Source organism: Oncorhynchus mykiss, chromosome 13, assembly GCF_013265735.2.
Source record: "Oncorhynchus mykiss isolate Arlee chromosome 13, USDA_OmykA_1.1, whole genome shotgun sequence".
Classification (NCBI taxonomy): domain Eukaryota; kingdom Metazoa; phylum Chordata; class Actinopteri; order Salmoniformes; family Salmonidae; genus Oncorhynchus; species Oncorhynchus mykiss.
The window spans coordinates 70,177,026-70,204,322 of record NC_048577.1 but is presented as its reverse complement, the minus strand read 5'-3'; the positions used below and the strand labels follow the sequence as shown (position 1 = coordinate 70,204,322).

The 27,297-nt window shown below is 47.4% G+C and overlaps 1 protein-coding gene across 1 annotated transcript in view; it reads left to right on the top strand.

Annotated features, from left to right (window-relative positions):
* LOC110485314 (casein kinase I) overlaps positions 1-27,297 on the top strand; it is an 80,473-nt gene that overhangs the window by 51,668 nt on the left and 1,508 nt on the right. Inside the window, exons 3-8 of the mRNA XM_036942050.1 lie at positions 3,457-3,605; positions 7,062-7,290; positions 8,695-8,865; positions 9,739-9,887; positions 13,342-13,519; positions 14,235-14,344. Coding sequence (XP_036797945.1) covers positions 3,457-3,605; positions 7,062-7,290; positions 8,695-8,865; positions 9,739-9,887; positions 13,342-13,519; positions 14,235-14,344 — 986 coding nt within the window. The remainder of the gene's footprint in view (positions 1-3,456; positions 3,606-7,061; positions 7,291-8,694; positions 8,866-9,738; positions 9,888-13,341; positions 13,520-14,234; positions 14,345-27,297) is intronic.

Sequence of the window (27,297 nt, the reverse complement as noted above, 5' to 3'; positions counted from 1 at the left end):
GACCTCCCTCTGATGACAGTCAGGTAGATAGACACTAGGTTAATATGAGCTGACCTCCCTCTGATGACAGTCAGGTAGATAGACACTAGGTTAATATGAGCTGACCTCCCTCTGATGACAGTCAGGTAGATAGACACTAGGTTAATATGAGCTGACCTCTCTCTGATGACAGTCAGGTAGATAGACACTAGGTTAATATGAGCTGACCTCCCTCTGATGACAGTCAGGTAGATAGACACTAGGTTAATATGAGCTGACCTCCCTCTGACAGTCAGGTAGATAGACACTAGGTTAATATGAGCTGACCTCCCTCTGATGACAGTCAGGTAGATAGACACTAGGTTAATATGAGCTGACCTCCCTCTCTGATGACAGTCAGGTAGATAGACACTAGGTTATTATGAGCTGACCTCTCTCTGATGACAGTCAGGTAGATAGACACTAGGTTAATATGAGCTGACCTCTCTCTGACAGTCAGGTAGATAGACACTAGGTTAATATGAGCTGACCTCTCTCTGATGACAGTCAGGTAGATAGACACTAGGTTAATATGAGCTGACCTCCCTCTGACAGTCAGGTAGATAGACACTAGGTTAATATGAGCTGACCTCCCTCTCTGATGACAGTCAGGTAGATAGACACTAGGTTAATATGAGCTGACCTCTCTCTGATGACAGTCAGGTAGATAGACACTAGGTTAATATGAGCTGACCTCCCTCTGACAGTCAGGTAGATAGACACTAGGTTAATATGAGCTGACCTCTCTCTGATGATAGACACTAGGTTAATATGAGCTGACCTCCCTCTCTGATGACAGTCGGGTAGATAGACACTAGGTTAATATGAGCTGACCTCCCTCTCTGATGACAGTCAGGTAGATAGACACTAGGTTAATATGAGCTGACCTCCCTCTGATGACAGTCAGGTAGATAGACACTAGGTTAATATGAGCTGACCTCCCTCTGATGACAGTCGGGTAGATAGACACTAGGTTAATATGAGCTGACCTCCCTCTGATGACAGTCAGGTAGATAGACACTAGGTTAATATGAGCTGACCTCCCTCTCTGATGACAGTCAGGTAGATAGACACTAGGTTAATATGAGCTGACCTCTCTCTGATGACAGTCAGGTAGATAGACACTAGGTTAATATGAGCTGACCTCCCTCTCTGATGACAGTCAGGTAGATAGACACTAGGTTAATATGAGCTGACCTCCCTCTGATGACAGTCAGTTAATATGAGCTGACCTCCCTCTGATGACAGTCAGGTAGATAGACACTAGGTTAATATGAGCTGACCTCCCTCTGATGACAGTCAGGTAGATAGACACTAGGTTAATATGAGCTGACCTCCCTCTGATGACAGTCAGGTAGATAGACACTAGGTTAATATGAGCTGACCTCTCTCTGATGACAGTCAGGTAGATAGACACTAGGTTAATATGAGCTGACCTCCCTCTGATGACAGTCAGGTAGATAGACACTAGGTTAATATGAGCTGACCTCCCTCTGATGACAGTCAGGTAGATAGACACTAGGTTAATATGAGCTGACCTCCCTCTGACAGTCAGGTAGATAGACACTAGGTTAATATGAGCTGACCTCCCTCTGATGACAGTCAGGTAGATAGACACTAGGTTAATATGAGCTGACCTCCCTCTGATGACAGTCAGGTAGATAGACACTAGGTTAATATGAGCTGACCTCTCTCTGATGACAGTCAGGTAGATAGACACTAGGTTAATATGAGCTGACCTCCCTCTGATGACAGTCAGGTAGATAGACACTAGGTTAATATGAGCTGACCTCCCTCTGATGACAGTCAGGTAGATAGACACTAGGTTAATATGAGCTGACCTCCCTCTGATGACAGTCAGGTAGATAGACACTAGGTTAATATGAGCTGACCTCCCTCTCTGATGACAGTCGGGTAGATAGACACTAGGTTAATATGAGCTGACCTCCCTCTCTGATGACAGTCAGGTAGATAGACACTAGGTTAATATGAGCTGACCTCCCTCTGATGACAGTCAGGTAGATAGACACTAGGTTAATATGAGCTGACCTCCCTCTGATGACAGTCGGGTAGATAGACACTAGGTTAATATGAGCTGACCTCCCTCTGATGACAGTCAGGTAGATAGACACTAGGTTAATATGAGCTGACCTCCCTCTCTGATGACAGTCAGGTAGATAGACACTAGGTTAATATGAGCTGACCTCTCTCTGATGACAGTCAGGTAGATAGACACTAGGTTAATATGAGCTGACCTCCCTCTCTGATGACAGTCAGGTAGATAGACACTAGGTTAATATGAGCTGACCTCCCTCTGATGACAGTCAGTTAATATGAGCTGACCTCCCTCTGATGACAGTCAGGTAGATAGACACTAGGTTAATATGAGCTGACCTCCCTCTGATGACAGTCAGGTAGATAGACACTAGGTTAATATGAGCTGACCTCCCTCTGATGACAGTCAGGTAGATAGACACTAGGTTAATATGAGCTGACCTCTCTCTGATGACAGTCAGGTAGATAGACACTAGGTTAATATGAGCTGACCTCCCTCTGATGACAGTCAGGTAGATAGACACTAGGTTAATATGAGCTGACCTCCCTCTGATGACAGTCAGGTAGATAGACACTAGGTTAATATGAGCTGACCTCCCTCTCTGATGACAGTCAGGTAGATAGACACTAGGTTAATATGAGCTGACCTCTTGTGATTTTTGTTTTTTATTGCATCTAATCTCAGCCTGAACTGAATCAAATGTCCTCCCCTCCTCCTCCTCCTCCCTCTGTCATCCTCCTCTCCTCAGATCTGTGTAGAGGTCACCTTGAGCTTTTGTGTGTGTGTTACATTCTTCACCAGCTATAGTATGTTGTCAACCATCTCCACGCTGCGATAGGCTGTAGCGATGTTCTACTGCCATCGTGGTATCATCCTGGCCCCAATACCAGGGCTGTGATAGGATATCATTTGGGGCTAGTTCCTGGTTTCAGCTCCTAACTCCTCCCTCTCGGTGCTAAATGCTACTCAATCTGTTACAAGTCATTTGCTGTAATGTCAAACTTTCTAGAGACATTATAATACATTAATAATGATATTTTTTTCTCTCCTAAATGTTAATTTAACTCTTTCCCCCTACAGTGGGTATCAATGGGTGTATGATTAAACACATGGTTACTTTAACATGACTAACATCCCTCTCTCTCTGTCTGTCTCTCTCTCTCTCTCTGTCTCTCTCTCTCTCTGTCTCTCTCTCTCTCTGTGTCTCTCTCGCTCTGTCTCTCTGTCTGTCTCTCTCTCTCTGTCTGTCTCTGTCTCTCTCTGTCTGTCTCTGTCTCTCTGTCTGTCTCTGTCTCTCTGTCTCTGTCTCTCTGTCTGGGTCTGTCTTTCTCTCTCTCTGTCTCTCTCTGTCTCTGTCTCTCTCCTGTCTGTCTCCCCTACAGTGGGTATCCCAACGATAAAGTGGTGTGGGGCGGAGGGCGACTACAACGTGATGGTGATGGAGCTGTTAGGACCCAGTCTGGAAGACCTGTTCAACTTCTGCTCCCGCAAGTTCTCCCTCAAGACTGTCCTGCTGCTGGCTGACCAGATGGTGAGAGACTGGCATGTGTATGTGTGTGTGCACCGAGGCAGGGCGCGTGCCAACCTGGGGGTATGGGACCACCTTCAGGAGGCCACTATAACGGGGGCTACCCCTATTCTGAATGACACTGGCCAACACCCCCATTCTGAATGACACTGGCCAACACCCCCATTCTGAATGACACTGGCCAACACCCCCATCCTGAATGACACTGGCCATCACCCCCATCCTGAATGACACTGGCCATCACCCCCATCCTGAATGACACTGGCCATCACCCCCATCCTGAATGACACTGGCCATCACCCCCATCCTGAATGACACTGGCCAACACCCCCATCCTGAATGACACTGGCCAACACCCCCATCCTGAATGACACTGGCCAACACCCCCATCCTGAATGACACTGGCCAACACCCCCATCCTGAATGACACTGGCCAACACCCCCATCCTGAATGACACTGGCCAACACCCCCATCCTGAATGACACTGGCCAACACCCCCATCCTGAATGACACTGGCCAACACCCCCATCCTGAATGACACTGGCCAACACCCCCATCCTGAATGACACTGGCCAACACCCCCATCCTGAATGACACTGGCCAACACCCCCATCCTGAATGACACTGGCCAACACCCCCATCCTGAATGACACTGGCCAACACCCCCATCCTGAATGACACTGGCCAACACCCCCACCCTGAATGACACTGGCCAACACCCCCACCCTGAATGACACTGGCCAACACCCCCACCCTGAATGACACTGGCCAACACCCCCATCCTGAATGACACTGGCCAACACCCCCATCCTGAATGCTACCAGGTGTCCTCCAGGTGTTTATACTACCAGGTGTCCTCCAGGTGTTTATACTACCAGGTGTCCTCCAGGTGTTTATACTACCAGGTGTTTAGACTACCAGGTGTCCTCCAGGTGTTTAGACTACCAGGTGTCATCCAGGTGTTTAGACTACCTGGTGTCCTCCAGGTGTTTATACTACCATGTGTTTATACTACCAGGTGTCCTCCAGGTGTTTATACTACCAGGTATCCTCCAGGTGTTTAGACTACCAGGTGTTTAGACTACCAGGTGTTTAAACTACCAGGTGTTTAGACTACCAGGTGTTTATACTACCAGGTGTCCTCCAGGTGTTTATACTACCAGGTGTCCTCCAGGTGTTTATACTACCAGGTGTCCTCCAGGTGTTTAGGCTACCAGGTGTCCTCCAGGTGTTTAGACTACCAGGTGTCCTCCAGGTGTTTAGACTACCAGGTGTCCTCCAGCTGTTTAGACTACCAGGTGTTTAGACTACCAGGTGTCCTCCAGCTGTTTAGACTACCAGGTGTTTAGACTACCAGGTGTCCTCCAGGTGTTTAGACTACCAGGTGTCCTCCAGGTGTTTAGACTACCAGGTGTCCTCCAGGTGTTTAGACTACCAGGTGTCCTCCAGGTGTTTAGACTACCAGGTGTCCTCCAGGTGTTTATACTACCAGGTGTCCTCCAGGTGTTTATACTACCAGGTGTCCTCCAGGTGTTTAGACTACCAGGGGTCCTCCAGGTGTTTAGACTACCAGGGGTCCTCCAGGTGTTTAGGCTACCAGGTGTCCTCCACGTGTTTAGACTACCAGGTGTCCTCCAGGTGTTTAGACTACCAGGTGTCCTCCAGCTGTTTAGACTACCAGGTGTTTAGACTACCAGGTGTCCTCCAGCTGTTTAGACTACCAGGTGTTTATACTACCAGGTGTCCTCCAGGTGTTGAGACTACCAGGTGTTTAGACTACCAGGTGTCCTCCAGGTGTTTAGACTACCAGGTGTCCTCCAGGTGTTTATACTACCAGGTGTCCTCCAGGTGTTTAGACTACCAGGTGTCCTCCAGGTGTTTAGACTACCAGGTGTCCTCCAGGTGTTTATACTACCAGGTGTCCTCCAGGTGTTTATACTACCAGGTGTCCTCCAGGTGTTTAGACTACCAGGGGTCCTCCAGGTGTTTAGACTACCAGGGGTCCTCCAGGTGTTTAGACTACCAGGGGTCCTCCAGGTGTTTAGACTACCAGGGGTCCTCCAGGTGTTTAGACTACCAGGTGTTTAGACTACCAGGTGTCCTCCAGGTGTTTAGACTACCAGGTGTCCTCCAGGTGTTTAGACTACCAGGTGTTTAGACTACCAGGTGTTTAGACTACCAGGTGTCCTCCAGGTGTTTATACTATCAGGTGTTTATACTACCAGGTGTCCTCCAGGTGTTTAGACTACCAGGTGTTTAGACTACCAGGTGTTTAGATTACCAGGTGTCCTCCAGGTATTTATACTACCAGGTGTTTAGACTACCAGGTGTCCTCCAGGTGTTTAGACTACCAGGTGTTTAGACTACCAGGTGTTTAGACTACCAGGTGTTTAGACTACCAGGTGTTTATACTACCAGGTGTTTAGACTACCAGGTGTCCTCCAGGTGTTTATACTACCAGGTGTTTATACTACCAGGTGTTTATACTACCAGGTGTCCTCCAGGTGTTTAGACTACCAGGTGTTTATACTACCAGATGTTTATACTACCAGGTGTTTATACTACCAGGTGTTTAGACTACCAGGTGTCCTCCAGGTGTTTATACTACCAGGTGTTTAGACTACCAGGTGTCCTCCAGGTGTTTATACTACCAGGTGTTTAGACTACCAGGTGTCCTCCAGGTGTTTAGACTACCAGGTGTTTATACTACCAGGTGTTTAGACTACCAGGTGTCCTCCAGGTGTTTAGACTACCAAGTGTTTATACTACCAGGTGTCCTCCAGGTGTTTACATTTTTTACCATTGACACCCATCATGTATCATGTATGTACCCATCACGTTCTATGTGCATTATTGATTATGCTAACGCCAGCTCTCTCCTCTCCAGATCAGACTAGCTGTTATTGATCAACCTCTCTCCTCTCCAGATCAGACTAGCTGTTATTGATCAACCTCTCTCCTCTCCAGATCAGACAAAGCTGTTATTGGTCAACCTCTCTCCTCTCCAGATCAGACTAGCTGTTATTGATCAACCTCTCTCCTCTCCAGATCAGACTAGCTGTTATTGATCAACCTCTCTCCTCTCCAGATCAGACTAGCTGTTATTGATCAACCTCTCTCCTCTCCAGATCAGACTAGCTGTTATTGATCAACCTCTCTCCTCTCCAGATCAGACTAGCTGTTATTGATCAACCTCTCTCCTCTCCAGATCAGACTAGCTGTTATTGATCAACCTCTCTCCTCTCCAGATCAGACTAGCTGTTATTGATCAACCTCTCTCCTCTCCAGATCAGACTAGCTGTTATTGATCAAGCTCACTGCTGTCCTCTCCAGATCAGACTAGCTGTTATTGGTCAACCTCTCTCCTCTCCAGATCAGACTAGCTGTTATTGATCAAGCTCACTGCTGTCCTCTCCAGATCAGACTAGCTGTTATTGATCAACCTCTCTCCTCTCCAGATCAGCCGTATAGAGTACATCCACTCTAAGAACTTCATCCACAGAGACGTGAAGCCAGACAACTTCCTGATGGGCCTGGGCAAGAAGGGCAACCTGGTGTACATCATCGACTTTGGCCTGGCCAAGAAGTACCGCGACGCCCGCACACACCAGCACATCCCCTACCGCGAGAACAAGAACCTGACCGGCACCGCGCGCTACGCATCCATCAACACACACCTGGGAATCGGTAGGATATATACACTATATGTACAAAAGTATGTGGACACCCCTTCAAATTAGTGGATTTGGCTATTTCAGCCACACCCTTTGCTGACAGTTGTATAAAATCGAGCACACAGCCATGCAATCTCCATAGACAAACATTGGCAGTAGAATAGCTCAGTGACTTTCAAAGTGGCACCGTCATAGGATGCCACCTTGCCAACAAGTCAGTTCGTCAAATATCTGACCTGCTACAGCTGCCCCGGTCAACTGTAAGTGCTGTTATTGTGACGTGGAAACGTCTAGGAGCCACAATGGCTCAACCGTGAAGGTAGGCCACACAAGCTCACAGAACAGAACACTTCCGAGTTCCAAACTACCTTCTTGTGCCGACGTTGCTTCCAGAACTGTTCGTCGGGGAGCTTCGTGAAATTAGTTTCCATGGCCGAGCAGCCGCACACAAACCTAAGATCACCATGCGCAGTGCCATGCGTCAGCTGAAGATGTTGTACTCTGGAGCGTTCTCTGGCGTGACGAATCACGCTGCACCATCTGGCAATCCGACGGATGAATCTGGGTTTTTCGGATGCCAGGAGAACGCTATCTGCCCCAATGCATAGTGCCAACTGTAAAGTTTGGCGGAGGAGGAATAATGGTCTTGGGCTGTTTTTCATGGTTCGGGCTCGGCCCCTTAGTTACAGTGTAGGGAAATCTTAACTCTACAGCATACAGTTACATTCTAGATGATTCTGTGCTTCCAGCTTTGTGGGAACAGTTTGGGGAAGGCCCTTTCCTGTTTCAGCATGACAATGCACTCCTACACAAAGCCAGGTCCATACAGAAATGGTTTGTAGATTGGTGTGGAAGAACTTGACTGGCCTGCACAGAGCCCTGACCTCAACCCCATCGAACACCTCTGGGATGAATTGGAACGCCGACTGTGAGCCAGGCCCAATCACCTAACATATCAGTGCCCGACCTCACTAATGCACTTGTGGCTGAATGGAAGCAAGTCCCTGCAGCAATGTTCCAACATCTAGTGGGAAGCCTTCCCAGAAGAGTGGAGGCTGTTATAGCAGCAATGTTCCAACATCTAGTGGGAAGCCTTCCCAGAAGAGTGGAGGCTGTTATAGCAGGAAAGGGGGGGACCAACTCCATATGAATAGCCATGATTTTGGAATGAGATGTAAACAAACACATACACTACTTACACACACCAGTTAACAGGTACACAACAGAAACACCCTGACCCTCTCGCTCTCTTCTCTCTCTCTCCCTCTCTTTTCTCTCTTCTCTCTCTCTCTTCTCTCTCGCTCCCTCTTCTCTCTTTCTCTCTTTCTCTCTTTCTCTCTCCCTCTCTTCTCGCTCTCTCGCTCTCGCTCCTCTTCTCTCTCTCTCCTCTTCTCTCTCTCTTTTCTCTCCTCTACAGAGCAGTCTCGTCGTGATGACCTGGAGTCTCTTGGCTATGTCCTGATGTACTTCAACCTGGGCAGTCTGCCCTGGCAGGGCCTGAAGGCTGCCACCAAGAGACAGAAGTACGAACGCATCAGTGAGAAAAAGATGTCTACCCCCATCGAGGTCCTCTGTAAAGGATATCCATGTGAGTAGTTGAAAGACCTGTCTGTGGCTGGGAGTTGATGGGGTTTTCTGAAGTCAAAACAGGTCGTTTTTTACATAGTAGATCCTTGTACATATAGAATTTTCACTCCCGGTCTTTGAAAGTGGATAGCTCTTCTGTGGTCCAAAGTGTGATGGATAGGGTTAGGAGTTTATCCTGAGCATGTGACCTAACCAGGAAGAAAGCTGATCAGATTCAGATCTGTTTGTAGTGTATGTCTTGTTGTCTTGGAGACTAGAGGATTCACATTCAGGCATTTTATTCCACATATATATATATATATTATACAACTGGATGTATAAAAAGAGCTGTATCTTGACCCATCCTCTCCTCTCTCCTCTCAGCGGAGTTTACCACGTCCAGTTGTATAATAATTACAGAGCTGTATCTTGACCCATCCTCTCCTCTCAGCGGAGTTTACCATGTCCAGTTGTATAATAATTAAAGAGCTGTATCTTGACCCATCCTCTCCTTTCTCCTCTCAGCGGAGTTTACCACGTCCAGTTGTATAATAATTACAGAGCTGTATCTTGACCCATCCTCTCCTCTCTCCTCTCAGCGGAGTTTACCACGTCCAGTTGTATAATAATTACAGAGCTGTATCTTGACCCATCCTCTCCTCTCTCCTCTCAGCGGAGTTTACCACGTCCAGTTGTATAATAATTACAGAGCTGTATCTTGACCCATCCTCTCCTTTCTCCTCTCAGCGGAGTTTACCACGTCCAGTTGTATAATAATTACAGAGCTGTATCTTGACCCATCCTCTCCTTTCTCCTCCCAGCGGAGTTTACCACGTCCAGTTGTATAATAATTACAGAGCTGTATCTTGACCCATCCTCTCCTTCCTCCTCTCAGCGGAGTTTGCCACGTACCTGAACTTCTGCCGTTCTCTGCGGTTCGATGACAAGCCCGACTACTCGTACCTCAGACAGCTGTTCAGGAACCTGTTCCACAGACAGGGCTTCTCCTACGACTACGTCTTCGACTGGAACATGCTCAAGTTTGTGAGTAACGTCTCTCTGCTAACGTCTCTGAGTCACCCCCTTCGTTACATTGACCCCGGCCTGGAGTCTTTTCATCACAATATCTCCTTTCTCCTGAAGTGTACACTCGTTCACTACTTCCACAGTATCTCCTTTCTCCTGAAGTGTACACTCGTTCACTACTTCCCACAATATTTCCTTTCTCCTGAAGTGTACACTCGTTCACTACTTCCACAGTATCTCCTTTCTCCTGAAGTGTACACTCGTTCACTACTTCCCACAATATCTCCTTTCTCCTGAAGTGTACACTCGTTCACTACTTCCCACAAATCTGGAAAGCGTTGGGATTGGTGGAGGTTCCACTGTATTTTTTCAAGTCAGTGATGTGAACCAGTGCACACTTTGGGAGGAAGGAGAGGTAATTGAGACATAGTAATGGAATGTCCACGGTGGCCATTTTGTTGGTCTACGAATAGCAGTGGTGTCCCTGGCAACGGCAGCCATTTTGAATGCTGATTGAGCAAATTCCTGGTCAATAAGATCCCATGGTGTTGTTGTGATAGTGAAGGGTTGGGAGGTGGGACAGTGTGACCGTTGTCTCCATGGTGATGTTGTGATAGTGAAGAGGTGGGACAGTGGGACTGTTGTCTCCATGGTGATGTTGTGATAGTGAAGAGGTGGGACAGTGTGACTGTTGTCTCCATGGTGTTGTTGTGATAGTGAAGAGGTGGGACAGTGTGACTGTTGTCTCCATGGTGTTGTTGTGATAGTGAAGAGGTGGGACAGTGTGACCGTTGTCTCCATGGTGTTGTTGTGATAGTGAAGAGGTGGGACAGTGTGACTGTTGTCTCCATGGTGTTGTTGTGATAGTGAAGGGTTGGGAGGTGAGACAGTGTGACCGTTGTCTCCATGGTGTTGTTGTGATAGTGAAGAGGTGGGACAGTGTGACTGTTGTCTCCATGGTGTTGTTGTGATAGTGAAGGGTTGGGAGGTGAGACAGTGTGACCGTTGTCTCCATGGTGTTGTTGTGATAGTGAAGAGGTGGGACAGTGTGACTGTTGTCTCCATGGTGTTGTTGTGATAGGGAAGAGGTGGGACAGTGTGACCGTTGTCTCCATGGTGTTGTTGTGATAGTGAAGAGGTGGGACAGTGTGACCGTTGTCTCCATGGTGTTGTTGTGATAGTGAAGAGGTGAGACAGTGTGACTGTTGTCTCCATGGTGTTGTTGTGATAGTGAAGGGATGGGAGGTGGGACAGTGTGACCGTTGTCTCCATGGTGATGTTGTGATAGTGAAGAGGTGGGACAGTGTGACTGTTGTCTCCATGGTGTTGTTGTGATAGTGAAGAGGTGGGACAGTGTGACCGTTGTCTCCATGGTGGTGTTGTGATAGTGAAGAGGTGGGACAGTGTGACTGTTGTCTCCATGGTGTTGTTGTGATAGTGAAGAGGTGGGACAGTGTGACTGTTGTCTCCACGGTGTTGTTGTGATAGTGAAGGGTTGGGAGGTGGGACAGTGTGACTGTTGTCTCCATGGTGTTGTTGTGATAGTGAAGAGGTGGGACAGTGTGACCGTTGTCTCCATGGTGTTGTTGTGATAGTGAAGAGGTGGGACTGTTGTCTCCATGGTGATGTTGTGATAGTGAAGAGGTGGGACAGTGGGACTGTTGTCTCCATGGTGTTGTTGTGATAGTGAAGAGGTGGGACAGTGGGACTGTTGTCTCCATGGTGATGTTGTGATAGTGAAGAGGTGGGACAGTGTGACTGTTGTCTCCATGGTGTTGTTGTGATAGTGAAGAGGTGGGACAGTGTGACTGTTGTCTCCATGGTGTTGTTGTGATAGTGAAGAGGTGGGACAGTGTGACCGTTGTCTCCATGGTGATGTTGTGATAGTGAAGGGTTGGGAGGTGGGACAGTGTGACTGTTGTCTCCATGGTGTTGTTGTGATAGTGAAGAGGTGGGACAGTGTGACTGTTGTCTCCATGGTGTTGTTGTGATAGTGAAGGGATGGGAGGTGGGACAGTGTGACCGTTGTCTCCATGGTGATGTTGTGATAGTGAAGAGGTGGGACAGTGTGACTGTTGTCTCCATGGTGTTGTTGTGATAGTGAAGAGGTGGGACAGTGTGACCGTTGTCTCCATGGTGGTGTTGTGATAGTGAAGAGGTGGGACAGTGTGACTGTTGTCTCCATGGTGTTGTTGTGATAGTGAAGAGGTGGGACAGTGTGACTGTTGTCTCCACGGTGTTGTTGTGATAGTGAAGGGTTGGGAGGTGGGACAGTGTGACTGTTGTCTCCATGGTGTTGTTGTGATAGTGAAGAGGTGGGACAGTGTGACCGTTGTCTCCATGGTGTTGTTGTGATAGTGAAGAGGTGGGACTGTTGTCTCCATGGTGATGTTGTGATAGTGAAGAGGTGGGACAGTGGGACTGTTGTCTCCATGGTGTTGTTGTGATAGTGAAGAGGTGGGACAGTGGGACTGTTGTCTCCATGGTGATGTTGTGATAGTGAAGAGGTGGGACAGTGTGACTGTTGTCTCCATGGTGTTGTTGTGATAGTGAAGAGGTGGGACAGTGTGACTGTTGTCTCCATGGTGTTGTTGTGATAGTGAAGAGGTGGGACAGTGTGACCGTTGTCTCCATGGTGATGTTGTGATAGTGAAGGGTTGGGAGGTGGGACAGTGTGACTGTTGTCTCCATGGTGTTGTTGTGATAGTGAAGAGGTGGGACAGTGTGACTGTTGTCTCCATGGTGTTGTTGTGATAGTGAAGAGGTGGGACAGTGTGACCGTTGTCTCCATGGTGATGTTGTGATAGTGAAGGGTTGGGAGGTGGGACAGTGTGACCGTTGTCTCCATGGTGATGTTGTGATAGTGAAGAGGTGGGACAGTGTGACTGTTGTCTCCATGGTGGTGTTGTGATAGTGAAGGGTTGGGAGGTGGGACAGTGTGACTGTTGTCTCCATGGTGTTGTTGTGATAGTGAAGAGGTGGGACAGTGTGACTGTTGTCTCCATGGTGATGTTGTGATAGTGAAGGGTTGGGAGGTGGGACAGTGGGACTGTTGTCTCCATGGTGATGTTGTGATAGTGAAGGGTTGGGAGGTGGGACAGTGTGACTGTTGTCTCCATGGTGATGTTGTGATAGTGAAGGGTTGGGAGGTGGGACAGTGTGACTGTTGTCTCCATGGTGATGTTGTGATAGTGAAGGGTTGGGAGGTGGGACAGTGTGACTGTTGTCTCCATGGTGATGTTGTGATAGTGAAGGGTTGGGAGGTGGGACAGTGTGACTGTTGTCTCCATGGTGATGTTGTGATAGTGAAGGGTTGGGAGGTGGGACAGTGTGACTGTTGTCTCCATGGTGTTGTTGTGATAGTGAAGGGTTGGGAGGTGGGACAGTGTGACCGTTGTCTCCATGGTGATGTTGTGATAGTGAAGAGGTGGGACCGTTGTCTCCATGGTGATGTGTGTATCTGTGTGTCCAGGGTGCCAACAGGGCAGCGGAGGATGCAGAGAGGGAGAGGAGAGCTGGTGAGGACAGACTGAGACAGGGACAGGCCAGGGCCCCTGCAGGGGCCAGGGGGATCCCCTCCGCCTCCGGACGACCCAGAGGAGCACAGGACGCAGCCGCACCCGCACCCCTCACACCCACCTCACACACAGGTTAGTGAAAACACACACACCCCTCACACCCACCTCACACACAGGTTAGTGAAAACACACACACCCCTCACCCCCACCTCACACACAGGTTAGTGAAAACACACACACCCCTCACACCCACCTCACACACAGGTTAGTGAAAACACACACACCCCTCACACCCACCTCACACACAGGTTAGTGAAAACACACACACCCCTCACACCCACCTCACACACAGGTTAGTGAAAACACACACACCCCTCACACCCACCTCACACACAGGTTAGTGAAAACACACACACCCCTCACCCCCACCTCACACACAGGTTAGTGAAAACACACACACCCCTCACCCCCACCTCACACACAGGTTAGTGAAATCCCACACACCCCTCACACACACCTCACACACAGGTTAGTGAAAACACACACACACCTCAAACACAGGTTAGTGAAAACACACACACACACACACCTCACACACCCCTCACACACAGGTTAGTGAAATCCCACACACCCCTCACACACAGGTTAGTGAAAACACACACACACACACACACCTCACACACAGGTTAGTGAAAACACTGAATTGGTTAAATAAAGGTTGATCACCAGGTATCTGTCCTCTATCCCAGGTATGGAGGTCTCTTTCTCTCTAAGCCCAGGTATCTGTCCTCTATCCCAGGTATGGAGGTCTCTCTCTCTAACCCCAGGTATCTGTCCTCTATCCCAGGTATGGAGCGAGAGAGGAAGGTCAGCATGCGTCTTCACCGTGGAGCTCCTGTCAACATCTCCTCCTCAGACCTGACTGGACGACAGGACTCACGCATGTCCACCTCACAGGTTAGACACACACAACACCCTGTATGTCCACCTCACAGGTTAGACACACACAACACCCTGTATGTCCACCTCACAGGTTAGACACACACAACACCCTGTATGTCCACCTCACAGGTTAGACACACACAACACCCTGCATGTCCACCTCACAGGTTAGACACACCACACACACAACACCCTGTATGTCCACACCTCACAGGTTAGACACACACAACACCCTGTATGTCCACCTCACAGGTTAGACACACACAACACCCTGCATGTCCACCTCACAGGTTAGACACACCACACACACAACACCCTGTATGTCCACCTCAGGCTAGACACACACACACTTCTCACAGGTCTGAAAACGTCACCATGTTTCTAGCCTTGTTTTAATTGTTCTTCATTCCTTTTCATTCCTTTTCTCTCGCTGATGACACTTTAACGATGAACGCCGCAGGGCGTCCACAAACAGTCACACAGGAATGTGAAACCTTTTCACTGGCGTCATAAAAACATGGCTGTAATGTTGCAGGGTGTCAGTGTTTCCCCTATATTCATTTTTAGCAGTGGCGGGCCACCACTGAAGAAGACAATAAATTCAACTTAAAGGACTAAAACCAGATGTGAAGTGTGTCGAAAAGATAACAGATTCGATATATATTTAACATGAGATCGTCTTTGAGAACTAACAATCACCAATATAAAAACTAGACATTCAGGGAGAATCAGAAATTAAAACACTTTAGTTCCGTATGTTTCAGTCACTCAGATGGCATAAGAACATGGCAAAATGTGTAGAATTGCAATAAACTAAAGTTCTGGGTGAGGCTCAGAGATCGGCTCAGAGATCGGCTCAGAGATCGGCTCAGAGATCGGCTCAGAGATCGGCTCAGAGATCGGCTCAGAGATCGGCTCAGAGATCGGCTCTGAAACTCTGTGAATAAGCAGTGGAATGCCTGCAGGAGAGAGAAAAAAAGTGGGAATTGACTCTATATTCTGTGTTTGTTCATAACGTTTTTGGGGTCTAAACAAGGCACCTCTCCAATCAAAGAATCTGTGAACATCTAGCTAGTTTAGTTTATACAGACCCTCGTGACCAACAGTCGCTGGCATGGTAGGTGTGTGACTGGTAACACCATATGGCTAAGCTGGCCGTCTGTTGGCATGAACAGGGTGAGAGGGGTCATGCTGTGTCGTGTTAATATTATGGGGTTTATGAAGGTCTAGGACAGGTAACCACGGTAACTAATAAATCATTTTTTTTTATTTTTCAACAAAATGGGTGTCCAATATTCATAATCGTACACTACATGATCGAAAGTATGTGGACACCTGCTCGTCAAACATCTCATTCCAAAATCATGGTCATTAATATGGAGTTGGTCCCCCCCTTTGCTGCTATAACAGCCTCTACTCTTCTGGGAAGGCTTTCCACTAGATGTTGGAACATTGCTGCTATAACAGCCTCCACTCTTCTGGGAAGGCTTTCCACTAGATGTTGGAACATTGCTGCTATAACAGCCTCAACTCTTCTGGGAAGGATCTCCACTAGATGTTGGAACATTGCTGCGGGGACTTGCTTCCATTGACTCATGAGCATGAATGATGTTGAGTGATTAGGCCTGACTCACAGTCGACGTTCCAATTAATCCCAAAGGTGTTTGATGGAGTTGAGGTCAGGGCTCTGTGCAGGCCAGTCAAGTTCTTCCACACCGATCTCGAGAAACCATTTCTGTATGGACCTGGCTTTGTGCAGGGGGACATTGTCATGCTGAAACAGGAAAGGGCCTTCCCCAAACTGTTCCCACAAAGCTGGAAGCACAGAATCGTCTACAGTCGTGGCCAAAAGTTTTGAGAATGACACAAATATTAATTTTCACAAAGTCTGCCGCCTCAGTTTGTATGATGGCAATTTGCATATACTCCAGAATGTTATGAAGAGTGATCAGATGAATTGCAATTAATTGCAAAGTCCCTCTTTGCCATGCAGATTAACTGAATCCCCAAAAAACATTCCACTGCATTTCAGCCCTGCCACAAAAGAACCACCAAGAACATCATGTCAGTGATTCTCTCGTTAACACAGGTGTGAGTGTTGATGAGGACAAGGCTGGAGATCACTCTGTCATGCTGATTGAGTTTGAATAACAGACTGGAAGCTTCAAAATGAGGGTGGTGCTTGGAATCATTGTTCTTCCTCTGTCAACCATGGTTACCTGCAAGGAAACACGTGCCATCATCATCGCTTTGCACAAAAAGGGCTTCACAGGCAAGGATACGGCTGCCAGTAAGATTGCAACTAAATCAACCATTTATCGGATCATCAAGAACTTCAAGGAGAGCGTTTCAATTGTTGTGAAGAAGGCTTCAGGGCGCCCAAGAAAGTCCAGAAAGCGCCAGGACCGTCTCCTAAAGTTGATTCAGCTGCGGGATCGGGGCACCACCAGTACAGAGCTTGCTCAGGAATGGCAGCAGGCAGGTGTGAGTGCATCTGCACACACAGTGAGGTGAAGACTTTTAGAGGATGGCCTGGTGTCAAGAAGGGCAGCAAAGAAGCCACTTCTCTCCAGGAAAAACATCAGGGACAGAAGGATATTATGCAAAAGGAACAGGGACTGGACTGCTGAGGACTGGGGTAAAGTCATTTTCTCTGATGAATCCCCTTTTCCGATTGTTTGGGGCATCCGGAAAAAAGCTTGTCTGGAGAAGACAAAGTGAGCACTACCATCAGTCCTGTGTCATGCCAACAGTAAAGCATCCTGAGACCATTCATGTGTGGGGTTGCTTCTCAGCCAAGGGAGTGGACTCACTCACAATTTTGCCTATGAACACAGCCATGAATAAAGAATGGTGAATCGTGATTCATACCCCGTCATGACATCACAATACCCTGTAATGACATTACAATACCCTGTAATGACATTACAATACCCCGTAATGACATTACAATACCCCGTAATGACATTACAATACCCCGTAATGACATTACAATACCCCGTAATGACATTACAATACCCCGTAATGACATTACATTACCCCGTAATGACATCACAATACCCCCGTAATGACATCACAATACCCCGTAATGACATCACAATACCCCATAATGACATTACATTACCCCGTAATGACATCACAATACCCCGTAATGACATTACAATACCCCGTAATGACAAAGTAATTTTCATAAGTATTCAGACCCTTTACTCAGTACTTTGGTGACTTTGGCAGTGATTACAGCTTTGAGTCTTCTTGGGTATGACACTACAAACTTGGCACACCTGTATTTGGGGAGTTTCTCCCATTCTTCTCTGGAGATCCTCTCAAGCTCTGTCAGGTTGGATGAGAAGTGTTGCTGCACAGCTATCTTCAGGTCTCTCCAGAGATGTTAAATCGTGTTCAAGTCCGGGCTCTGGCTGGGCCACTCAAGGACATCAGTGACTTGTCCCGAAGCCACTCCTGCATTTTCTTGGCTGTGTGCTTAGGGTCATTGTCCTGTTGGAAGGTGAACCTTCGCCCCAGTCTGAGGTCCTGATTTCTCTGGAGCAGGTTTTCATCAAGGATCTCTGTACTTTGCTCTGTTCATATTTCCCTCAACCCTGACTAGACTCCTAGTCCATGCCACTGAAAAACATCCCCACAGCATGATGCTGCCACCACTATGCTTCACCGTAGGGATGGTGCCAGGTTTCCTCCAGATGTGAAGCTTAGCATTCAGGCCAAAGAGTTCAATCTTGGTTTCATCAGATCAGAGGATCTTGTTTTTTTGTGGTCTGAGAGTCCTATAGGTGCCTTTTGGCAAACTCTAAGCGGGCTGTCATGTGCCTTTTACTGAGGAGTGGCTTCCGTCTGGCCACTCTACCATAATAGCCTGATTGGTGGAGTGCTGCAGAGATGGTTGTCCTTCTAGAAGGTTCTCCCATCTCCACAGAGGACCTCTGGAGCTCTGTCAGAGTGATCATTGGGTTCCTGACCAAGGCCCTTCTTCCCCAACTGTTCAGTTTGGCCGGGCGGCCGGCTCTAGGAAGAGTCTTTGTGGTTCCAAACTTCTTCCATTTAAGAATGATGAAGGCCACTGTGTTCTTGGGGACCTTCAATGCTGCAGAAATGTTTTGGTACCCTTCCCCAGATCTGTGCCTCGACACAATCCTGTCTCGGAGCGCTACGGACAATTCCTTCGACCTCATGGCTGGGTTTTTGCTCTGACATTCACTGTCAACTGTGGGACCTTTTTATATAGACAGGTGTGTGCCTTTCCAAATCATGTTCAATCAATTGAAGTTGTAGAAACATCTCAAGGATGATCAATGGAAACAGGATGCACCTGAGCTCAATTTCGAATCTGAATACTTATGTAAATAAGGTATTTCTGTTTTTTTTGTATTTGTGTCTTCGTCATTAATGGGTAGATTGATGAAGAAAACATTTAATTTAATCCATTTTAGAATAAGAGTAACAAAATGTGTATAAAGGGGGGAAGGTGTCTGAATACTTCCTGAACGTACCGTATGTGGAATAGGATCCCATTTGGAAAACACCTGTAGGTGATGTGCTATTAGCCAAGTTGTAGTGTTGTTTTACCTCACACTCGGTTGTCTCCCCTTCCTCCTCCTCCTCCTCCTCTCACCAACTCAGAATAGCATTTCCTTCCATCGTCATCTGAGAAAGTAGCAGCTCGTCACGTCCTGGTGTGAACGGCTGGCTGGCTGCACCCGGTGAGTCACCGCTGGTATCCCAAATGGCACCCTGTTCACTATGTCGTGCACTACTTTTGACCAGGCCCTATAGAGGTAGTGGTCGGGAAGTAGTGCACTATAATATAGGGGGGGGGGGGAAGGGTGCCATTTTGGACACAGTAATGTTAGGTAAGAGTGTAGGTGTCCCTTCAACACTAATCCCCTCCCTGGAGAGATATCTATAGAGGTATCTAATCTCCTCCCTGGAGAGATATCTATAGAGGTATCTAATCCCCTCCCTGGAGAGATATCTATAGAGGTATCTAATCCCCTCCCTGGAGAGATATCTATAGGCTGAAGGCGTCCGCGGGCTTCTGGTCCACACTAGGGATTCTTCAATGAAGTGTTTGTTGAGAGCGAGAGAGAGAGGGGACTCGTGTTCTTTTCATGCACATTTCTTTCATTGAGAAATACTCCGCCGATCTTAGATGTGAAGGTACGCGACTAAGAACTCCTTGGCAAAAAAAAAACTTCAATTTATGACAGAAATCTGGCTACGGCGTCTCGAGATGGACAAACAGTACTATTGCCGCTTTTTTTTCTCGTTTTTCAAGCAAAGGATTTTTTTTTAGGGGAGTATGTGAGCACACTCGTTGGGTTCAGCTGAGTTCAACTAGGCTCCAGATGGATGGAAGCATGCTGACGCCTTTAGGCTACGTCTCCCCCCCCCCCCCCCCTATATAAATATCTATGGGTTAGGCTACGTCTTGATAGTCTAAAAACTATTGAACCCCCCCCCCCTATAGTAATATCTATGGGTTAGGCTACGTCTTGATAGCCACACTGTTACCATACCTTCTTTAGACTGTCAGCTCCCAACCTCACCCTAACCCCCCTATAGAAACAGGTCACATCTCAATAGTCTCTAGCCGAGTCTATATATAGTATGACTCAGGTCTAAAGTGACTTGATCCCCATGTCTCCTCTCCTTCATGTGAACTGAACCTGAAAGAATCAGACAGGTGACAAGGTGTTTTACAGTCAGAGATCCAGAGTAGGCCATAGTAGATACACCCCCGTAAGGCTCCACTCTGGAAACTCTGCTTCTGGAGGACCAGAAACATTCCGTTCTGGAACTCTTGGTGATGTAATAAAGAAGAGATGGAGTTCTATCCACAGATTCAGTTCCACATTCTTTCCATGTTCCGCATTCCCCAATTAATAGGAATTCAAGTTCTCTAGAACAAGGATTTCTAACCATCTCTGAACCCTCATGCCCTTGTAAAATAGTTCATAACCCCTGTACTTGACCTCAGCCCTCCGTAACTAGGTCTGGTTCACCTTATGACCTTACAAGACTGTATGATATGGGCTATATAACATAAGTTTTAAGGTAGACCTTCACTGACCCAGACAATACCCTCTGTTAGGTAGTGTTTGGTTTAAGCTCTTCCATTCACCCTCTGTGGTGGACAGATTGAGACACATCTCATATACTAGATGGACAATATTCTTCCCATGGTCCATACTCAGTGCCTTCAGAAGATATTCACAGCCCTTGACTTGATCCATATGTTATCACATCCTGAATTTAAAATGGATTACCTGTAGATTTTGTCACTGATTTATACACAATACATTTTCTATCCTGAATACAAAACCCTTATGTTTGGGGCAAATCCAGTCCAACACATCTCTGAGTAGCGCTCTTCGTATTTTCAAGCGTAGTGGTGTCTGCGTCATGCTATGGGTATGCTCGTCATCGGCCTAAGACTAGGAAGTTAAGGATTCAAATAAACAGAATGGAGGTAAGCACAGGCGAAATCCTAGAGGAAAACCTGGTTCAGTCTGTTTTCCACCAGACACTGTGAGATGAATTCACCTTTCAGCAGGACAATAACCTAAAACACAAGGTCAAATATACACTGGATAAGAAGACGTTGAATGTTCCTGAGTGGCCGAGTTACAGTTTTGACTTAAATCAGCTTGAACATCTAATAGCAAGACTTGAAAATAGCTGTCGAGCAATGATCAACAACCAACTTGACAGAGCTTGAAGAATTTTAGAAAGAATAATATACAATATTTGTACAATCCAGGTGTGCGAAACTCTGAGAGACTCACCCAGAAATACTCCCAACAGTCTCTATCGCCTGCTCCCAGGTCGCTGCCAGAGGTGATTCCAACATGTATTGACTCAGGAGGTTGAATACTTATCTAATCAGTATATATTAGTGTGTTGTTTTCTATTTAATAAAAAATACAAAATACAAGTTAGAATTTTTCTTCCACTTTGATGTTTTCTGTAAGTTCTCTGAGATGGCTTGGGTTTCTGTAAGTTCTCTGAGATGGCTTGGGTTTCTGTAAGTTCTCTGAGATGGCTTGGGTTTCTGTAAGTTCTCTGAGATGGCTGGGGTTTCTGTAAGTTCTCTGAGATGGCTGGGGTTTCTGTAAGTTCTCTGAGATGGCTGGGGTTTCTGTAAGTTCTCTGCTTGGGTTTCTGTAAGTTCTCTGCTTGGGTTTCTGTAAGTTCTCTGCTTGGGTTTCTGTAAGTTCTCTGCTTGGGTTTCTGTAAGTTCTCTGCTTGGGTTTCTGTAAGTTCTCTGAGATGGCTTGGGTTTCTGTAAGTTCTCTGAGATGGCTGGGGTTTCTGTAAGTTCTCTGAGATGGCTTGGGTTTCTGTAAGTTCTCTGAGATGGCTTGGGTTTCTGTAAGTTCTCTGAGATGGCTGGGGTTTCTGTAAGTTCTCTGAGATGGCTGGGGTTTCTGTAAGTTCTCTGAGATGGCTGGGGTTTCTGTAAGTTCTCTGCTTGGGTTTCTGTAAGTTCTCTGCTTGGGTTTCTGTAAGTTCTCTGCTTGGGTTTCTGTAAGTTCTCTGCTTGGGTTTCTGTAAGTTCTCTGCTTGGGTTTCTGTAAGTTCTCTGAGATGGCTTGGGTTTCTGTAAGTTCTCTGAGATGGCTTGGGTTTCTGTAAGTTCTCTGAGATGGCTTGGGTGTCTGTAAGTTCTCTGAGATGGCTTGGGTTTCTGTAAGTTCTCTGAGATGGCTGGGGTTTCTGTAAGTTTTCTGAGATGGCTGGGGTTTCTGTAAGTTCTCTGAGATGGCTTGGGTTTCTGTAAGTTCTCTGAGATGGCTTGGGTTTCTGTAAGTTCTCTGAGATGGCTTGGGTTTCTGTAAGTTCTCTGAGATGGCTGGGGTTTCTGTAAGTTCTCTGAGATGGCTTGGGTTTCTGTAAGTTCTCTGAGATGGCTGGGGTTTCTGTAAGTTCTCTGAGATGGCTGGGGTTTCTGTAAGTTCTCTGAGATGGCTGGGGTTTCTGTAAGTTCTCTGAGATGGCTTGGGTTTCTGTAAGTTCTCTGAGATGGCTGGGGTTTCTGTAAGTTCTCTGAGATGGCTTGGGTGTCTGTAAGTTCTCTGAGATGGCTTGGGTTTCTGTAAGTTCTCTGAGATGGCTGGGGTTTCTGTAAGTTCTCTGAGATGGCTGGGGTTTCTGTAAGTTCTCTGAGATGGCTGGGGTTTCTGTAAGTTCTCTGAGATGGCTGGGGTTTCTGTAAGTTCTCTGAGATGGCTGGGGTTTCTGTAAGTTCTCTGAGATGGCTTGGGTTTCTGTAAGTTCTCTGAGATGGCTGGGGTTTCTGTAAGTTCTCTGAGATGGCTGGGGTTTCTGTAAGTTCTCTGAGATGGCTTGGGTTTCTGTAAGTTCTCTGAGATGGCTTGGGTTTCTGTAAGTTCTCTGAGATGGCTTGGGTTTCTGTAAGTTCTCTGAGATGGCTTGGGTGTCTGTAAGTTCTCTGAGATGGCTTGGGTTTCTGTAAGTTCTCTGAGATGGCTTGGGTTTCTGTAAGTTCTCTGAGATGGCTGGGGTTTCTGTAAGTTCTCTGAGATGGCTTGGGTTTCTGTAAGTTCTCTGAGATGGCTGGGGTTTCTGTAAGTTCTCTGAGATGGCTGGGGTTTCTGTAAGTTCTCTGAGATGGCTTGGGTTTCTGTAAGTTCTCTGAGATGGCTGGGGTTTCTGTAAGTTCTCTGAGATGGCTGGGGTTTCTGTAAGTTCTCTGAGATGGCTGGGGTTTCTGTAAGTTCTCTGAGATGGCTGGGGTTTCTGTAAGTTCTCTGAGATGGCTGGGGTTTCTGTAAGTTCTCTGAGATGGCTGGGGTTTCTGTAAGTTCTCTGAGATGGCTGGGGTTTCTGTAAGTTCTCTGAGATGGCTGGGGTTTCTGTAAGTTCTCTGAGATGGCTTGGGTGTCTGTAAGTTCTCTGAGATGGCTTGGGTGTCTGTAAGTTCTCTGAGATGGCTTGGGTGTCTGTAAGTTCTCTGAGATGGCTTGGGTGTCTGTAAGTTCTCTGAGATGGCTTGGGTTTCTGTAAGTTCTCTGAGATGGCTGGGGTTTCTGTAAGTTCTCTGAGATGGCTTGGGTGTCTGTAAGTTCTCTGAGATGGCTTGGGTGTCTGTAAGTTCTCTGAGATGGCTTGGGTGTCTGTAAGTTCTCTGAGATGGCTTGGGTGTCTGTAAGTTCTCTGAGATGGCTTGGGTTTCTGTAAGTTCTCTGAGATGGCTTGGGTGTCTGTAAGTTCTCTGAGATGGCTTGGGTGTCTGTAAGTTCTCTGAGATGGCTTGGGTTTCTGTAAGTTCTCTGAGATGGCTGGGGTTTCTGTAAGTTCTCTGAGATGGCTGGGGTTTCTGTAAGTTCTCTGAGATGGCTGGGGTTTCTGTAAGTTCTCTGAGATGGCTGGGGTTTCTGTAAGTTCTCTGAGATGGCTGGGGTTTCTGTAAGTTCTCTGAGATGGCTGGGGTTTATGTAAGTTCTCTGAGATGGCTGGGGTTTCTGTAAGTTCTCTGAGATGGCTGGGGTTTCTGTAAGTTCTCTGAGATGGCTGGGGTTTCTGTAAGTTCTCTGGGATGGCTTGGGTTTCTGTAAGTTCTCTGGGATGGCTTGGGTTTCTGTAAGTTCTCTGAGATGGCTTGGGTTTCTGTAAGTTCTCTGAGATGGCTGGGGTTTCTGTAAGTTCTCTGAGATGGCTGGGGTTTCTGTAAGTTCTCTGAGATGGCTGGGGTTTCTGTAAGTTCTCTGAGATGGCTGGGGTTTCTGTAAGTTCTCTGAGATGGCTGGGGTTTCTGTAAGTTCTCTGAGATGGCTGGGGTTTCTGTAAGTTCTCTGAGATGGCTGGGGTTTCTGTAAGTTCTCTGAGATGGCTGGGGTTTCTGTAAGTTCTCTGCTTGGGTTTCTGTAAGTTCTCTGCTTGGGTTTCTGTAAGTTCTCTGAGATGGCTGGGGTTTCTGTAAGTTCTCTGAGATGGCTGGGGTTTCTGTAAGTTCTCTGCTTGGGTTTCTGTAAGTTCTCTGCTTGGGTTTCTGTAAGTTCTCTGCTTGGGTTTCTGTAAGTTATCTGCTTGGGTTTCTGTATGTAACAGCCACTGCCAAATGCCTGACTGCGTTTATACAGAAATAATGCATTAACTATAATCCACCTGCTGCATCCAAACACCCTCATCCAAACACCCTCATCCAAACACCCTCATCCAAACACCCTCATCCAAACTCTCATTTCAGTTTGATGTTCTCAAACTAAAGAGAGAGTGTGTGTGCAACCTGCCCTCCTTGAATGGACTGAATACAGAACGCCCTAAGCATTTAAACATATATATTTTACCTTTATTTATCTAGGAAAGTCAGTTAAGAACAAATTCTTATTTACAATGACGGTCTAGGAACAGTGGGTTAACTGGTCTAGGAACAGTGGGTTAACTGGTCTAGGAACAGTGGGTTAACTGCCTTGTTCAGGGGCAGAAGGACAGATATTTACTTTGTCAGCTCGGGGATTTCGATCTAGCAACCTTTCAGTTTCTGGCCCAACGCTCTAACCACTAGGCTACCCTGCCTCTAACCACTAGGCTACCCTGCCTCTAACCGCTAGGCTACCCTGCCTCTAACCGCTAGGCTACCCTGCCTCTAACCGCTAGGCTACCCTGCCTCTAACCGCTAGGCTACCCTGCCTCTAACCGCTAGGCTACCCTGCCTCTAACCGCTAGGCTACCCTGCCTCTAACCGCTAGGCTACCCTGCCTCTAACCGCTAGGCTACCCTGCCTCTAACCACTAGGCTACCCTGCCTCTAACCACTAGGCTACCCTGCCTCTAACCACTAGGCTACCCTGCCTGTAACCACTAGGCTACCCTGCCTCTAACCACTAGGCTACCCTGCCTCTAACCACTAGGCTACCCTGCCTCTAACCACTAGGCTACCCTGCCTCTAACCACTAGGCTACCCTGCCTCTAACCACTAGGCTACCCTGCCTCTAACCACTAGGCTACCCTGCCTCTAACCGCTAGGCTACCCTGCCTCTAACCGCTAGGCTACCCTGCCTCTAACCGCTAGGCTACCCTGCCTCTAACCGCTAGGCTACCCTGCCTCTAACCGCTAGGCTACCCTGCCTCTAACCACTAGGCTACCCTGCCTCTAACCACTAGGCTACCCTGCCTCTAACCACTAGGCTACCCTGCCTGTAACCACTAGGCTACCCTGCCTCTAACCACTAGGCTACCCTGCCTCTAACCGCTAGGCTACCCTGCCTCTAACCGCTAGGCTACCCTGCCTCTAACCGCTAGGCTACTCTGCCTCTAACCGCTAGGCTACCCTGCCTCTAACCACTAGGCTACCCTGCCTCTAACCACTAGGCTACCCTGCCTCTAACCACTAGGCTACCCTGCCTCTAACCACTAGGCTACCCTGCCTCTAACCACTAGGCTACCCTGCCTCTAACCACTAGGCTACCCTGCCTCTAACCACTAGGCTACCCTGCCTCTAACCACTAGGCTACCCTGCCTCTAACCACTAGGCTACCCTGCCTCTAACCACTAGGCTACCCTGCCTCTAACCACTAGGCTGCCCTGCCTCTAACCACTAGGCTACCCTGCCTCTAACCACTAGGCTACCCTGCCTCTAACCACTAGGCTACCCTGCCTCTAACCACTAGGCTACCCTGCCTCTAACCACTAGGCTACCCTGCCTCTAACCTCCAGGCTACCCTGCCTCTAACCACTAGGCTACCCTGCCTCTAACCACTAGGCTACCCTGCCTCTAACCACTAGGCTACCCTGCCTCTAACCACTAGGCTACCCTGCCTCTAACCTCTAGGCTACCCTGCCTCTAACCTCTAGGCTACCCTGCCTCTAACCACTAGGCTACCCTGCCTCTAACCACTAGGCTACCCTGCCTCTAACCACTAGGCTACCCTGCCATTCCACTGGATGTTCAGTTCGACTCTCTTCCTGTCTAGAGGCATAATCACTGTCCTCTAGTCACGTTAATACATCCTTCAGTCAGCTTATAGAAAGACCATGATGTACGTGACAACAGTGTCTGTTTTGGTTCTTTTGTTCTCTCTGTCACTCGTGGCCCCTTCTCGCCCTCTAGTGGAGGGAGGCCACATTACAGCCCAGCCTCAGTCCTCTCCACAATCATGTTGATTATCAAATCACATGTTATTGGTAACATACACATATTTAACAGATGTTATTGGTCACATATTTAACAGATGTTATTGGTCACATATTTAACAGATGTTATTGGTCACGTACACCTATTTAGTAGATGTTATTGGTCACATATTTAACAGATGTTATTGGTCACATATTTAACAGATGTTATTGGTCACATACACATATTTAACAGATGTTATTGGTCACATACCTATTTAGTAGATGTTATTGGTCACATGTTTAGTAGATGTTATTGCTGCTTAGGAGCTAGAAGCACATCTGCCCTAGTGGTCTCCCGAGTGGCGCAGCGGTCTAAGGCACTGCTTCTCAGTGCTTGAGGCCTCACTACAGGCACTCTGGTTCGATTCCAGGTTGTATCGTAACCGGCTGTGATTAGGAGTCCCATAGGGAGGCGCACAATTGTACCAGCATCGTCCGGGTTTGGCCGTCGTTGTAAATAAGAATTTGGTTAAAATATTTGTAAAAATGCCCGACAGCAGCTTCTATCTCAAGGTCATCAGACTGTTAAAGGTCATCAGACTGTTAAAGGTCATCAGACTGTTAAATAGCCATCACTAGCCGGCTTCCACCCTGTTATGTAACCCTGCACATTAGAGGCTGCTGCCCCATATACACTGGGGAGAACAAGTATTTGATACACTGCCGATTTTGCAGGTTTTCCTACTTACAAAGCATGTAGAGGTCTGTAATTTTTATCATAGGTACACTTCAACTGTGAGAGACGGAATCTAAAACAAAAATTCAGAAAATCACATTGTATGATTTTTAAGTAATTAATTTGCATTTTATTGC